The following is a 16,220-nucleotide window of genomic DNA, read 5'->3' as shown; positions in this document are numbered from 1 at the left end:
CACACTGGATTGTACGTTTGAAAAGGACTCTAATCCCGGATGTCATACCACCAGCTCTGGCTCAACATTTTGACCAACTAAAAATCACCATGACTGTGAGCACTCAGGTTTCTCGTCTAACCTTACACTATTCCATCATCATTCTTTGTTTCTTACCTGTAATACGGCTGAGTGCAAAAATGATTACAAATCAAGCTCTCTAAAAGAGTGTGCCATTTCGGTAGAATCTATTTCGAATAAGTCCCAACACATAGGTCTACTTGGATTAATAGCAACACATGAATTGTCGGCATAGCTTCCATGCTGTAATATTAAAAGGTGACACAAAAGTTGCTTATGTTTTCCCAAACTCTAAGCACAAATGTATTGGACGTTGTAAAGGACACGGAAATAATACACAAGTAGTCACAGAGAGGATATTCCATAACAATTCGCATTTATTTATTTTTCAGTTCTTTTATCGGTGTAATTTATTAGTTGCGCGTATTCTGAATGGATGTCTTCTAAATTGTTTAAAAATCACTCAAATGCAGCTGTGGCCTACGCCGGTCTCTATCCTATTTCCAGAGGAGTTCACATTCTCTTTCGCTATTCACTTTATAGCCTGTTTCACACAAATTATAAGACTTGTAACTTGGTACAGCGGTTTCATATCTTGTATTGCAAGTGAATTAGTGTTTATTATGTTACTATGAGCGCAGAAGCTCTTTTCAAGCACATAACATAAGCCAGATTCACGTGATTCATCTGAAACAAATCGCTCAGGTGTCAATTTTCCAACACCGAAGTGAAAATCAGTGCAACAATTATTAGCATTCCTGAAAACCACGAGATGGCGCTGGTAGTCCAAAAATGATTTGCTGTGACATTGGTGCCAATAGATACACCGTGGTGACAAAAATAAAATAAAGAGGCAGCAAAGCAGAAGAAAGGGATCTGAACTTAAATTACAAAAAGACAGCGCTCATTCTTGCCATGTAAGATAATCGTTTCAAATTTGTTCATTTCGTAATGTGGTAGCCTTCAGGAAATCTTAGTGTTTTCCGATTTTATCAGATTTAGGTATAAGATTGATTTGGAATTGGGACATTGGCACTGTGAGTGTTGGAATTTATAGTTAAGCTTATGAAATAGCCGTGCATAAAGTGCAACCGCTGTGCGTAATTTGGCCAGCAGGGCCACGCTCTGTAATAATTTCTCTGTCGTTTTTTGCTGTCACGTCTGTCACATTTAGGTACACTCTTTCTTTCCTCCATCCCAATTTGTGTAATAAATTAATTTCGAGTCAGTTGTAGTGGTTGTTGATGTTATTCAGGTTGTTGATGTTGTTGACGCAGCTGATGTGGGAGGTGGACACGGTACCAAAAGGCCCAGGAGGCTGGAGGTTGTGGCTGTGATACAGGGCCGCCGGTGGGGAACCAGGCCAGTAGGAGAAACCTGACGGCCCAACGCCGGGCGCAACGAGGTTCAACTTGGAAATCCCGGAGAAGGGTATCGGGGCGAAATTGCTCTGAAACTTGTAGATGGCTTGCTCCGTGGTGGACGGCTGGCACACCTGCGCCAAGCCGTGGAAATCAAACTTGTAGGCGTAGCGCTTGCCATGGACTTTGGTCATGATGTTTTTGTCGTAGTAGTAGCGCAGAGCGCGGCTCAGCTTGTCGTAGTTCATGTTGGGTTTGCTTTTGCGCTCCCCCCAGCGCCGGGCCACCTCGTCCGGGTCGATGAGCTTGAACTCCCCGTTGGTGCCCTCCCAGGCGATGCACGACATGTTGGTGCTGTCGGAGAGGAGCTCCAGCAGGAACTGCCACAGCTGAATCTGCCCGCTACCTGTGAGCGAGAGAGAGAGGGAGAGGATGACACATTATCATGGGTGTCAGCTGGCCCCACGTTAATCTAGGTGAATGCAATTAGTTTTTATCATTGTGATGTAGAGTAAGAATGAAGAAAAACAGAGCAGAAATGTATGTGAAAACTGAAACATTAAAAATTATTATCAGGAAGGTATTCAGGGCAAGTGTTCCCTCCAGCTGTGTGTGTGTGTCAGTAAGATATTTGTTGACGCAGTATTCTCGCCCACTATTTATTAGGCCTAATTTGACCAAATAATAATATATTTATTTATTTGCACTTTAACCAATGTAAGAGCTTTTATTTTTTCTTTTTCATTGTACATAATAGAAGCAGAGATTTGTCATGATGTATATGTTTAGTGAAGTCAGCTATACAGGCCGGCTCCCATAGGGAAAATATTTGAACTCCCAGACGAAAAAATGTATATCTTTATATTTCTTAACCACATTCGAGTTATATTTTTATACGTGATATATACTGATGGAGACTGTATAAATAGCGTATGTCTCTTAATCATATAGGCAATAATAGACTCCCATAATTATATATTTATCCCGACATGCAAGAAATATAATCTCCAGCTGACATAAAATATAGTTGAAGAGCTTCCTAAATAACTGCCCAATCCTGAAATATGATCCTCTCCCAGCTTGCATTATCTAATAATTACTGAAAGCCTTTTGTAACTATAGGTGCATATTTCAGGCTCCATTTATGTGTGGCCTATTTTGAAAACGCTTGCCAGGACTTATTCTTAATTTATATTTACTTATATTTTGAATATTATGGCAGAAACTGTGACCGTATTTTGCTTTTTTTTGCGCATGGAATTGCATCGGCGCACTCATCGTGCCCACAAAAATTAATTTAATCGACCCAGATCATATGACACCACGTTATCGGCATATCAGCATCAGTGGGGACGCAGAAGAACGACAGGTGGTGTAATTTTTGAAGCTGAGGATGGGTGAGACTGGACAATACAAGATTAATATGGAGAGCACAGCGCGCTTTAAGGAGCACAAATGTGGGAGACAGAAAAAATAATAATTTTATAAAATGCTTGCAAATTGCACTTTTAGATTGCTTCCAAATATTATCCTGGCAAAACAGACCACAATAAACGGGACGGGCAACTGTATAAATACCGAGAATCCTTAGATCCATAATTGAGTTTACACATTTAGAAAAGATGAAGATTTAGAAAAGCCTCTTTGGATGATACGTGTAAGTCTATTAATAAACATTATTGAAGCGTATATCAATAATTTAGTTTATAGGCCATAAATACCTGATTACTTTTAATACCTGTGCTTTTCACAATATTTCATTGACTCCTCGAATTATTTTTAATCCTCCAATCTTATCCCAGAACATGCATGTATTTTGTTCAAATAATGTATTGGAGTACTGGAACTCTTAAAATTGGGAATTATATTAAAACCATATAATTGTGCATGCCAAGGCACGATGAAAATGATGATAATAATGACAGGGATTGCCAAGACTCCATATTCTTACCTTTTTGTACTCCTGTATTTATTGGACCCCAAGATGTTCCTTTGCTTTCTTTCAACAGGTTTTCTGTTGGATCTGAAATGAGAGAGACATATCGTCAACACCATCATGCCCACTCGTCCTATTCTGAGAGTTATGCACAGGATATGGAAAGGTAAAGGCCTGCTATAAGAGATCTTATAGCCAATACTGCAAATGTATCCGCTTTAAAAGTCTCATTTTCGTACTCATTTTATGTCTTAAAATAGTACTTAACTGGAAAATGAGAATGCTAATGTAATTAGGTGAGACAATTCCACTTGTTTCGGGAATTTTCCAGAAATCAGTGTCAACGCCTTGGAACAATATCAGTGTAAAACAGACAAATCAACACACTAGTGACCTATCAGAAACGTTACACAGGATTCAAGGAAGCAGACAGTTTCCAGTGGAAACAAATGTATCACCATCCTGGCCGATTTTAAACCAGTTTACAGAAAATTAAGTATTTAAAATTCAATGAAAATGAGTTAAGGTAAATATTTTTTGCAAGCAATGCAAAATTAACCACTATTTTGCCCGATGTACAAATATGAAAAGTCGCAAAATCTCAACAAAAGATGAAAGTAATAATTAAAATCCTAATTGTATCCTCGTCCAGTCTGTAACTAATGCCTGAAGCATCTCCTCTTTGCGGTCTCCCCTCCAAGAAGCCAGGAAACGCGTCCAGGAAAAAGGATTTCCGATTTCCGACAAAAGAGCAGACGGGCTTTCAGATTGAAAAGGCTGAACAATCGCCTGCCCTGGAAACGGAGCATCGCTGCCTCAGGACATGACTAAACACCGTCTTCCTCCACAGAATATTAAAAAAAAAAATCAGTATTTCTATAATTTCAGCTGGACAAACCTGAGAGATACATGTTGAACATGAGGTTTCCTCCGCTGTCCTGTCTCATTGTGTTCAGTTGTTCAGAAAGGGTTGGATTTCATTTCGTTGGTGGCGGAGGAAAAGATTTTTATTAAACTTTATCTCATAACTGTGATCTGGAATAAATGCGGGTGGACAGATTGAAGTTTCCAGGCAACTGTCACTGGCCCCCATCTCTGAGACAATATTCAGACAGCAATTTCCCCTGGTGCATTGCTTTAATTAAAAGAGCAATTTACCTCTGTCAGCCCGCCCGGTGCCCACAATAAAAAGAGGCCGATAGAAATTCGGCCCTTATCAATCCGCCATCACAGTTTAATAAAGTTTCCGCGTTAAGATCTGAGTTTCTATGGTGAATTGAAGTGTTTGACATGGAAACCAGTTCAGATCCTCCTCACTTTTCCGCCTCTTTACCTCTCGGCAAACAACAAAGACCTATTTCATGTTGGAAAAAAGAATATTTACCTTGAAAAACACGCCTCAGTGCACATGAGAAAACAAGAACATTTCATCTCCCCCAACCTTCTGTTTGTGGGTTTAAGGTTATACAGCCTCAATCCGAGGGTAATGAGGTTGTAAGTCTAAAACCATGGCTTCTGATAGTCATTGACGTATGAGTCATATAAGCTATATTTGTAATGATTTAGTGTTTCTAGAGATAGTGACCTGTGTGAGGCCTTTAAGCTTCTGCTAACCTGTGCTATAAATTATGTGCTTGAATTGTGAATATAAATGTCTATCAGGAAATATGCTTCTTATGTCATCTTCTTACCACAGAGTATAGACGCATTACCATAGGATTATATCAAATCCATTTATAACTATTATGCTGCTGTCAATAGAATCACGCACAGATCCCCCCCAAAAAAAGAAAGAAAGAAAAAGAAAAAATGCCAAGTGACTCACTCTGTTCCCAAATAACAAAGATCAAAATGAATTCAAGGCGGCACAAAAACTCAAAGCATTTTATTTAGGTATAAATATTAGGCAGGAACAAAGCACATACAGGCCGTGATAGAGCAAATCATCTGTTTTAATTCGGATTTGAAGATAATACGAATTGTACTGTTCAATCGGCTATAATCAATGTAGTGTTAAGAATCCATCTTAAACTTTAAAGCAACAAGACTATCATTAATAAGCCAACAGGGAAAATGTAATGTGACATACGCTGGAAATAATTCAAACTTGACAAATGTTAACAGTTTATGCGCATGTATTCATTTGGTCTCCCCTGGATATGTCCAAACCCCAGGCATGATAGAGCTTTGCCCAGATACAGTGCTGAAATCCCTATGAAGAGATGTAAGACTTCCTGGCATTAAGACAAAGGGGTAAAAAAAAAAAAAAAAAACTGAATCAGAATCTTTGTTATCATTGCCTGATCTTGCAAAGTTAAATTTAAATTGTAATGTTTTGAGCCCACATCAAAAAGGTAAATTTGCAGCTTTTTTTTTGTCCACGTCCATATGCCAATATGCCAATTTGACAGTCCTGTGTTTTGTATAACTTCTAGTGTCAATTCAAGGAGTTGGAGGAATGGTAAGAAATAGCTTGGTTCTTTATGTGCAGTCATACTTTGTGTTTTTGGCCTTCTGTATTGAGTGCATTCAGTGTGAATGAAGATTAGGTCTGCTCCATGTTAATCATTCATCATCTATTCTAGCATCTCCAGTGGTTCTTTATACCCTTTCCCCTTCCCACCTGGCCTAAGAGTCTGCCCTTACTGTATACATGTTCCAGATGGATCAGGCTGTCAGGCTATAGCCTATTGTGTGGCTTCGGTTACTTGTTGATCTGTTTGAATAATGAATTATTTTACTCCTGTCCATTCAGTGTAGACTGTTGAATGTATGTTTACAATATTAGGTATACACTAACTTAAGAAAGTCACTGTTTGTAGGTGTGTGTTCATTTAATCAAACTTTGCATAAGCAGATTGCAGTTGTAGTGGATTAAACTAAACTGCTTATGGTATTAGCTCCATTCCTTTGCGTATTATTTTCACATGATGTTTTAAGGACGTTCCTCCAGTCAAGAAGTCACGAACAAGAAAGTAAAAACCTGGTGTGACCGGTTTATGTGACATTCATTAGCAAATCCTATAAGTGTCCCTCCCTCCTGAACTGAAAGGTGAGTTTGACACCCCTCATGTCTCTCCTCCTCCCGTGTGGCCGTGCGTCCTCCAGGCTGGTAGGTGTGTCTCTTGCGTCCCAGACTTGCTTTAGCTGCCTGTGTCCAAGTACAAGTCGCAGGCAACTTAAAACAAGCCTCGAAAGCTGGACTGTAGGCCTAAATGCAGTGATGGCGTGGAAAACGAAAAAGGGAGGCTCCAGTCGGCGATCATCATAAGGCACCGATACAAAACAAAAACATTAAACATTTTCAGAAAAACACTGGTTTATGTTTGCTTTCCATATCCCCCCTTTAAGACCATACCCCGATAACGTAGATCAATCTGTTGCTATTAACAGCTATACTCAGAAAGGACAAAGTGTTGGTCGATGGGTACAAGTGAAAAAACAAACAGAGAGGTTTGGATACATTTACCCTGCACTGCCGTAGTAATTCTGGAACTGGTTGTCTACAAGAATCCAATGAGGAATTAGAGTGAGACAGAGCTGAAAAAAATAGGCCATATAGGCGGATACGAACATTCAGGTCTATTGTCATTAGTATTATTATTATTACATCTATTTAAAACCTAGCCTATCTCTGGATCCCTTGAACTGCCCGTTATTAAAATTGTCAGCAGAGCAATCCATCACGAGAAGCTGCAGGCATATAAATTCCGTTTTCACAAAATTATGCTCACCGTTAATCCTCAGAGCAAAGTCTCCATCTAAAGCCTTGCGTAACGATGGACTTACCTTGAAGCCCCGGGTTATGCGACCAAACACCTCATCTGTACTAACCAACCTGCAGGCCTACTCGCATCTGTCAGTCAGTAAGGCATGATGACTTTTATCTAGAATCACCTAACCAATCCACTCCATGAAATGAGTTGGTGGCCCCGTTTAGGCCCTGCTTGCATTCAGCGCAGGGTATCACTGTATTACTCCTCTGCAAGCCACAGTGCAGCCGTTTTAATCAGTCCGCAGAGGAATGTATATTTGAGAAAGGTGTGTGCGTATGGTTGAACATTGATTAAGAGATCCTGTTTTGGGTGTGGGACTGTGAGCGAATGCAGACGCGAGGGTGTGTAACACGGAATCCCACGTCCTGGACCTACGGGAGGAGTGTGTGTGGAGGTAAACACACTCCAGGATGCCAGCGTGTGACTGCAAGAGGAACGTGATGATGTCGCATTAGAATAAACAAACAATTGATATACTATTGCTGGGTAGATTTGACGCTAGGAGTTATGTGCATGGATATTTGCAGAGCTGAATAGAGTTTACCTACCTTTTAGGCACATTTACATCATTATGGTATGAAAATCATAGTACTGACTTGTTTGCACTTGCTCCTAATATTGAGCTGCAGCCGCTATTGCACAATCCATACCCGCCCTTGTCTGCTGCTCTTGAGGAAAGAGAGGCAGATCTTCAAGAACTTGTCTACTTCCTTTTCCCTGTAGATGATTAGTATAATTGCAATAGGTTAAATTAATAAGGGATGATGACTTTTACCTGGAATCTCCTCACCAGTGTACTCCAAAAAAGAGAGACTCTGTTGAGGCGCTATGTAAATGCAGTGTAGGCTATCACTGTAATTAGTATAAAGGGATTTGGGGACAGGGGTTTTTAAGGGGGTTGCGAGTGAAAGTTTTCTTAAAATATAGTTGATATTTGTTTGAATAAATGGTTATTTGCCACATGAAGATGAGTGAATCATGGTGGAGATAGTTGACCTACTTCACTACACTCTGGTTATGGTAAACTGTGGCGTCCTATAGGCCAGTTATATACCCAGTGTTCAGGACCTTGGACAGTGCTTATGCACCTGCAGTATGTCCAGCAATAACAGGATTAGATAACAGTACACTGACATCACATGGCAGAAATCCATCATTCCCGGGACCTGTGCAGGGAGTAGAGGGTTTTATATTTTGTAACTTTTGGTTCAAAGAATAATGAAACAAAAGAAATGATGAATGTATAAATGACACCAGGGGATAATGGAACACCTAGTTTTAGTTGCCATCAAAAAATGACAATGAATTGACTTTTTGCCAAATCAGTCTCTTACCACAGCAAATAGATTAGACAGGCAGGAGTGATTAAATGTCAGTTTGATTAATTCAGCTCAGTTGTCAAAAGATGATACGCATTGTATGTGTTTTTTTTTTTTTTGTCTGTTTGTTTGTTTGTTTGTTTTTTAAAAAACTATGGTTTCTGTGTCTCTGTTAAGCATTCAGTTGGCCATGAGATGAACAGCGGTAGTATTTTAGTTTAGAAATTGCCACGTTTTCTGGGCTGTTTTAGCAAGCTGTGCCTGTAGTAATAGAGGAACAAATACTAGAAACAAATGTGATATCGTGCTCTTGTTTATTGGAAATGAGATTACAGTCCGACAAGAACAATATTACACATCCTAAAGCCTAACAGAGAGATTGGATTTGAATAAAATCTTTCCATGAATGCTAACTAAAAGGGGTGATTTATGCCCCTTTCACTAAATACAAAGCAAAAACTAGCTGTGAAAACAACCTGTTTTGTATACCTAAAAGAGAATGAGATGCAGGCTCTGGTTTTGCCACACTGGTGCTCCTGTGATATGACTCTTGTGCAATTACCACAGGTGAAAATGATTGGCAGCTTCATGTAGCCAATCAGAGCCAACATTTTGCTTGATATTATTCATTTATTTTGTAATTATTTGATGGTGATAATATTTATGTAAAAAAGGAATATTCACAAACTGTAGTTTTGAAGAAAAGCCTTTATTGCCTATTTCAAGAACATGCTATAGCATGGTAGTAAAAGTAGGTCGTTAGATAATGATACATGCAGAGCCATAGACAGATAGGAAGAGTTTGGCCATCTACTGCTCTGTGGTGGTAGTCTGTCCGGGTTCGCATGGAGGAAAGGGTTCGAGAAGAGGTTTTTCGGGTCGGGTCACATAGGTAGAACGAAGGCTTAGTGCTGGATCCTACGAATGGACTGCACCTGGTTGGTGTGGGCCTGGGTGCTGTACTCGTTGTAGTTTCTGTACTCGCCTTGGTGTCTGTCTCTCTCCAGGATGTACTGGTAGCCACGGTAACCAGGGAACTGGTAGGCCACCCAGCTGGAGAGGAGGGAGGGAGAGACAGAGAGACAGGTCAGGTCAAGGCATTGAATAAAACCAGTCATGACTCAAACAGTCATTGGAGTCAATTTAAATTTAAATTTAAACCATTTATATAAGTTAAATGAAACTAATCAAATGAGTGGGATAGTTTACTCGTCCAACAGGATATTCACTTTCACATTTTGAAAAAACAACTTTACAAATCCCACCCAGTCAGATTCAATTATCAGAATCTCTAAGCATGCTCCTTTGCTTCCAATGAATCACCACTCACTGCCTAATAAATTACTTGACAAAACCTATATCTACGATGCAGAGTAAAAGCAGACTGGGATGAGAGAGGAAACCACAAAGGGAAAAGAAGGGCAATGTGAGATAAAGACCAATAAACAGAGAGACACGTGTGTGACTTACGCGCCAGAGTTAACTTTGATGGAGGGCACCTCCTTGCTGCACCAGCCCATGGCCTGTAGGGAGGGGTAGTCATCGCACATCTCAAACTTACGGCCCTGGAAGTCCTCACACTCGTACAGGGTCACCTTGCTGTCACTGTGGCTCTTTGGAGAGAGAAAAGATGGAAGTTGTCAATCGAGCTGTCAGTGTAGCAGAACAGGACCAGATGGAAAGCAGGCCTCCAGTGCCAACATGTAAAATAAACTGGAATTATAAAATTCAATAATGTTAGTTGATCAACTGTAAGTGCTATAATTGCTGAAATATTAGGAGTATGACAATAAAATAAATTACATGGATGAAAGAAGGGGGCAGAGTTCAAGAGAAGGAGGGGCAGGGATATAAACTATACGTAGCACTTGATGGAGACTGAGTGGCAAAAAGACAAAAGGGTAAAGGGGAGGGACATAAGAAGGAGAATTGAGGTGGGGAAACTTACAGCGCACTTGATGGGTCTGAAGGAAAGCATGTGCTCGGTTCTGTAGCTGCTGTTTCCACTCCAGGCCTCGTAGCGAGGGTAGTCACCCTTCTCCAGGATAAACTGCTGTCCCTGGAACTCGGGGTACTCATAACCCACCCAACTAGATAAAAAGAGGAGGAGAGGTGAGAGGGTGTTAGGGAGAGGCAAAGCGAGAAGGGCATAGTGGAGAAAAGTTGATCAAATGTGGAAAAGGAAAAAGGCGAAGATTAGGGAGGGCCAGATAAAAGAGAAAATGGAAAATGCAAGCTAGACCAAAAAAATAAATAAATTAGGAAAGAAACAGAGAGCTTGTCCCTCCCACACACACAGCAACAAAGAACCACCAAATAGAATGTGCCCAAGTGCAACAACATTGAAAGTGTCATGTTAGTTAAACAATACAGCCCAGCGCCCACTGAATTGCCTCCAGTGAAAACAGCACACTCCTCCTTTGTTACTAGGAGCACAAAAGCCCAAAGCAAACATTAAACAGTGCTGCTCCTGCTACCACTGCAGCTGCTGCTGCTGCACCCGGGCCTTTTTATCTGATCGCCAGTCAGTCAGTCAGCCGTTCTGGCTCACAGCCGGCAACCGCACATGGTCTATACATATTACAACTGAGTCACACTCAGATACATGCACATATCCACATCCACACGCGCGTGCACACACACACACACACACACACACACACACACACACACCATACATGACAACTACCAACGTAATAACACTGTTTAGGCTGTAATTAATGACTGAGGTAATTCTGCCTTTTGTACTTGCTGACCTGCTTTCAGTGTTAGTTATTTTTCTGCTGTCACTTCAGAGCAAATCAAACATTTGGTTATAATATTTAATGCATAATAGTCACCCAAAGCATCAAAATCACTATTTGAGTTTTGCTACTTTTAAGAAGTGAAAATTAAAACAGGAATAAAACTGCATTTTATGATTTGGCAATGAAGTAAACTGGTATAGGGCCCAGATTTCCACTGGTTTTACTGCAGCTGCAATATCACTGAAAATTCAGCATGCTTTAACTGACATCTTCAATAAATACTACATACCAACATGATACCGAATGTTTCACTTATACCTCTGCATAACACTCAGAAACCTCTATCCAGAGTCACAGCAAATCAGAATAATTTCCTGGCAAAACATCTGCTTTGCATGTTGAATTAATGACTTGTAGCTACCACATGTTTTGAAAGTAAACATATGTGACAATAAGTCTAGTTTTGTATGGAACTGCTTCACTTTTTGTAGCACCTTCAAATACAGTTTCTGCTGTCAAAAGATAGATATCCAATCATAATTTTACTTCCAGCTGACAATTTTAGACAAACTCTAAGAAATGACTAACTCTATTTTTTTCTAATTGTTGAAACATCAGGACTTAGACATGCATGCTAGCAAAAAAAAAAATGACTATATGTTTAAAGAGAGATAGAAATTGGTCAAATCTGAATGATCTGAATGACTGAATGATCCACAGAGGAGATGGAATGAAAAACAAAAATGGAGAAGCAAAGAGGGTAGGTGTGAAAGTGAAAGTAAAAAAGAAGATGGAGACAATAAGAAAAAAAAAAAAAACATAAACCAGAATTTCATATGGGAAACAATAATTCAAACAAAAAGGCAACTTACGGTCCGTTCTCGACCTTGATGGAGCGGATCTTGTTGAAGCCCCTCTCCATGATGTTCTGGCACTCCAGCATGAACTCACAGCGCTTACCCTGGAAGTTCTCCTCCTCCCAGACTGTGATCTTGAACTTGCCCATCTGCTCCATCTGTTGAGTGTTCATGGCTGCTGCTTCTTCCTTGGGGGTTACTCTCTGACCAGGGAAGAGGGTTTGAAAAGTTTTAGAAAGGGTTCAAATGGATGGAAAATATGGAGTAAGAATCATGGGAAGACTGACCTCCTGATGAGGCGTGATGGGGGCCAAAAAGTGAATGAATGATCAAGGAAAGGCAACTGTTTAGGAAAATGAATGAATGTCAAATGTTGAGGGAGTAAACTTCTTGAGCGTCTGAGTCTGGTCTAAGACCTGGATTAAGACTAGACACTTTGTCTTTTCCCTTGAAGAAAAATGAGTAGCTACAGAAAGCCAGCATAATGGTACTGTGCTGGTGGCATAAGGTATAGTACAATATCTCTTGTCTCTGATTAAGTTAGAAACATTTGTTCGTTCACAGTCCAATGCTGTCAAGAGTGAAAAATTTCTCCCATTCATCAAAAGCTCCCATATAAGCTATTTGTTTCTGTTTCTGGCAAGGAGATTCGAAAAGGAGATTTAGCTTACAGTCTTGTCAACGCAAAATAAACTTACACTGTAATGATTCTAGATGAAACCAGTGCATGAGAAAGCAGCAAACTGCATGTCCCTAAATGGTAGCTTGTAGGGATGTGATATCTCTCAGAAGCTTTTGAATTTGTATCTCTGAACAACTCAGGAGAGCAGTTCAAAAATCTCGCTCCTTCCTGTTCTCAGAAATGTCCACATGACCGTTTCACATAGAACACAAAGCTAGCAGTAAGGCATCATCTAGTTCGCTTTTCCCTCCTGGGCAAAAAGGGCTTCTGAGGTACAAACCCCAACAGCAGAAGGATAACACTGCAGCTTGTTCGCTGGATAAGTCAGAAGTGACGCCCATGTTTAAGTGCATCCATGCCTGCTGTCTATCTATCAAATACACAGCTTTGGCAGTATCTTGGTGGCTGTGGGCCTCCATCCCAATGCACAGAGCTGTCCCTCATTTGCAGTTCCTTAGCTGAGTCTGAGGCAGTGTATTGATATACTTACAGACAGTACTGAGGTGGGACAGATCCAGTATAATCAATGTCAGGGAAGAGACCCGTGCCTGTGTTTTTATAGGGCCAGGCCCCCTGGACCAGCGCCGCACCACTCGCCCACCAGCCTTGCACACTCAGCAGCTGAGCGGGACGGCTGAAAGGGGAGCATTAGCCTAGCGCTTTGTGGAGGCTCCAGACCACCATTGTCCACAGAGCCCCAAACTGACTTAGTCATCAATATGGCAGCCATGCTCAGTGGCAGCTTGACCCAGGACTATACAATGCCAACGCACTGACACAACATTTCGATTGGTGTGGGAGGATAATAGACACATTCTGTGAGCTGATCCCCCCCTTCTCTCTCTCTCCCTCTCTCTATCTCTCTCTCTCTCCCCTCTCTCTCTCTCTCTCTCTCTCTCTCTCTCTCTCTCTCAGTAGGTAAATTGGAGGAGAGGTGGGGAAAAGGGCATTAGGCATCCCACACTGTCAGTGTTGGGACACGTTCCAATGTCATTTAAAAGTCATCCTCATCCCCTTCCCTCTCACGAGGTAAAAAAATGATCTTGAATCAGTGGTTTGGTTGAGGTTCTATAGTGAAAAGCTAGCTTTAGCTAATCCACTTACAGTAGAGGAGTGGTTTCTGGCTAGGACTGAAGCAAAATTGGGATGCCTGCTCTGCATTCCTTTCCCTATCCACTTGTATGGCAGCCTTTGAAACATATCAACAACACTGACTCCATTTGGCTGAGGAGGTGAGGAATCACTAAGGAAGGGGGGGATACCATGACTCCACCATCAGCATACTCTGTACAATGTCAAGTTATTAGACTGACAGGAGGGTGTATTATACATGACCCAGGAAAGAGATTTGTATACCACATAGCCCCTGTGTGACCCCAACTGCACCAATTCCCCCATACTACAATAATAAATATGAAATGCATTGTTTTGTAGGAATTAATTTTAAAAAATTCTATGTATTTAATTATTTTTAAAGGGGCTTTTAACTGGAATGGAAAATAAATATGAATACATCACTGACAAATAAAATGTATTTTCAATATTAGAAAGTATATTATAGAATATGTTTACAACATAGGAGATCATTCACATAATGGGTGCAGTCAGAATTGCATTATGCTTAGTTTTTGTAAGCCTTTTTCAGCAACCTTTTTTGATATTTGCACACAACTGCTCTGTGCAAAGTCTTCTCTATAGGTCCTTTAGCATCATGAGCTGAAAACACAGTCATGTACAATATAGATTGTTCTGTGCTCATTCTCTGCCAGTGACTTGTATTGTTTCTGTGTTTTTTGTGGCTTACATGTAAAACGGGCTCCCCCTTTGTTGGCTTGGATTCTGCTATGCATCATTGTTTAGTATACATGTATGAACTACATGTCCCTTATGTATGGAGTGGCACTTCCTTTGTTAAAATACAGCAAATAGTCCATTGTGCTGCAGCATGCAGCCATGGATAACACACAAAGATCATTTTTACACACATGGCTAGAAAAAAATGTAATTTTTAATGGCCTCCTCATTACTAGTGAGCAGTAACAAAATCTCTTTATTGCCAAATGAAATGCAGCCTTCTCGCTCTATCATTACAGAGTTCATTTCATCAGTGTAATATGCCAGTTTTGATTGCAATATGTGGACTGTAATGTCAAGAAAGGACTTTTGTTATGTAATTCTTGTATCTTTAGTGACACCTAGTGGTAAATATCTTCATTACATTTATAGTGGCAAAGATGTCCTGCCTTCAAAGGAACAATCATTGCTGTTATTATGGTACTGTCACTGATACTGCTGATCATTACATTCAGCAACTGGCCAGTTGTTTAGCCCTGCAGAACCATAGGGCTGAAGAAATAATTTCAATGCGCTGACATGGCATTGACATTCAGATCAAATTCTTGAAACGACATTTCACTCAAGCACTGGTGCACAGCATAAGGCCCAGAGGGCTAATGTGCTGCCAAGGTAAAGACTTAATTTAATGAAGCTGAATGCGGTTGAATCTCCAGGCATTAAATAATGCTGGAACCCATCTATTAAAGAAATAATACCATTCTATGATGGCAGCTGTAGAAAGTGTACACATTGCAGAAACTGCCTTATTATCTTTATGTCATACTATTACTGAGTCTCTTATATAAATGTTAGAATCTTTTAATTTAATGTTATTTTAATGTTAATACACTTGTGAACAATAATTTTTCACCCTTTGGATTCATACAATTATGTCTTAGTCTACATATACAGTGTGTCACCTGGCTAGTTTTGGCACCACTCTGTGTGTGTCTGTGGGTGTGTGTGGGTGTGGCCAGTTTGCTTGTATTAGCAGCTTTCTCATTATTTTCCATTAACCCATTCGCTGTCCTTCTATTTACCTTCATATGTGCATGTCTGTGTGTGATTGTGTGTGTGTGTGTGTGTGTGTGTGTGTGTGAATGCTTGCTCCCAGGGCAGGTGACGAGCCAGCAGAAGGAAAGAAGTGTGTACAGACATATATTGTGTGTGTTTATATGTGTGTGTACATGAAGGGATGGGCCTGCAGTGGACTCTTCTAACCAGACCTGATGAAGAGGGTTTGAAAGACCACATGTATAACACACACACACACACACACACACACACACACACACACACACAGACACACAGAGACACACAGGCACGCACACACACACACACACACACACACACACACACACACACACACACACACACACTGCTCATTTCCCTGTTAAATTCAGCTGGGGGTATTTGCATGAGTCAGGAACAGTGCAGTCCTTTACAGGGTCTCGTACAGTTCTGCTTTGAATCCTTATCTCACACTCTGTAGAACAAAGCCATTCATTACTCCTCACTTTGATATCTACTGGTCACCTTTTTCATATGCATTTATCCTTCATCTTTATATGTAGCCACCTCTGAGCTCCTACTTTTCAGCTTCAAATTCTGGATGCAGTGGTATGATAATGTTGCACTGTGTGACA

At 40.5% G+C, this 16,220-nt stretch overlaps 2 protein-coding genes across 2 annotated transcripts; both read right to left on the bottom strand.

The window, feature by feature from the left end:
* Positions 1-1,285: 1,285 nt before the first annotated feature.
* Positions 1,286-4,304, bottom strand: fev (FEV transcription factor, ETS family member). Its single transcript, XM_030081292.1, has 3 exons — positions 4,256-4,304; positions 3,373-3,444; positions 1,286-1,827 (listed from the first exon to the last, which is right to left on the bottom strand). The coding sequence occupies exons 1-3, from the start codon at positions 4,302-4,304 to the stop codon at positions 1,286-1,288; spliced, it is 663 nt and encodes a 220-aa protein (XP_029937152.1).
* A 4,960-nt stretch (positions 4,305-9,264) lies between these two features.
* On the bottom strand, positions 9,265-13,251 carry cryba2b (crystallin, beta A2b). The gene is made up of 5 exons (XM_030080802.1): positions 13,229-13,251; positions 12,072-12,259; positions 10,401-10,542; positions 9,923-10,065; positions 9,265-9,505 (listed from the first exon to the last, which is right to left on the bottom strand). Exons 2-5 carry the CDS (start codon positions 12,227-12,229, stop codon positions 9,358-9,360), a joined length of 591 nt encoding a protein of 196 aa, XP_029936662.1. The 5' UTR covers positions 12,230-12,259; positions 13,229-13,251; the 3' UTR covers positions 9,265-9,357.
* Between the last annotated feature and the right edge of the window lie 2,969 nt (positions 13,252-16,220).

This window comes from Myripristis murdjan, chromosome 21 (assembly GCF_902150065.1).
Source record: "Myripristis murdjan chromosome 21, fMyrMur1.1, whole genome shotgun sequence".
Taxonomy (NCBI): domain Eukaryota; kingdom Metazoa; phylum Chordata; class Actinopteri; order Holocentriformes; family Holocentridae; genus Myripristis; species Myripristis murdjan.
Note: the sequence above shows the minus strand (reverse complement) of the source record. Positions and strands in the feature narration are given on the sequence as shown.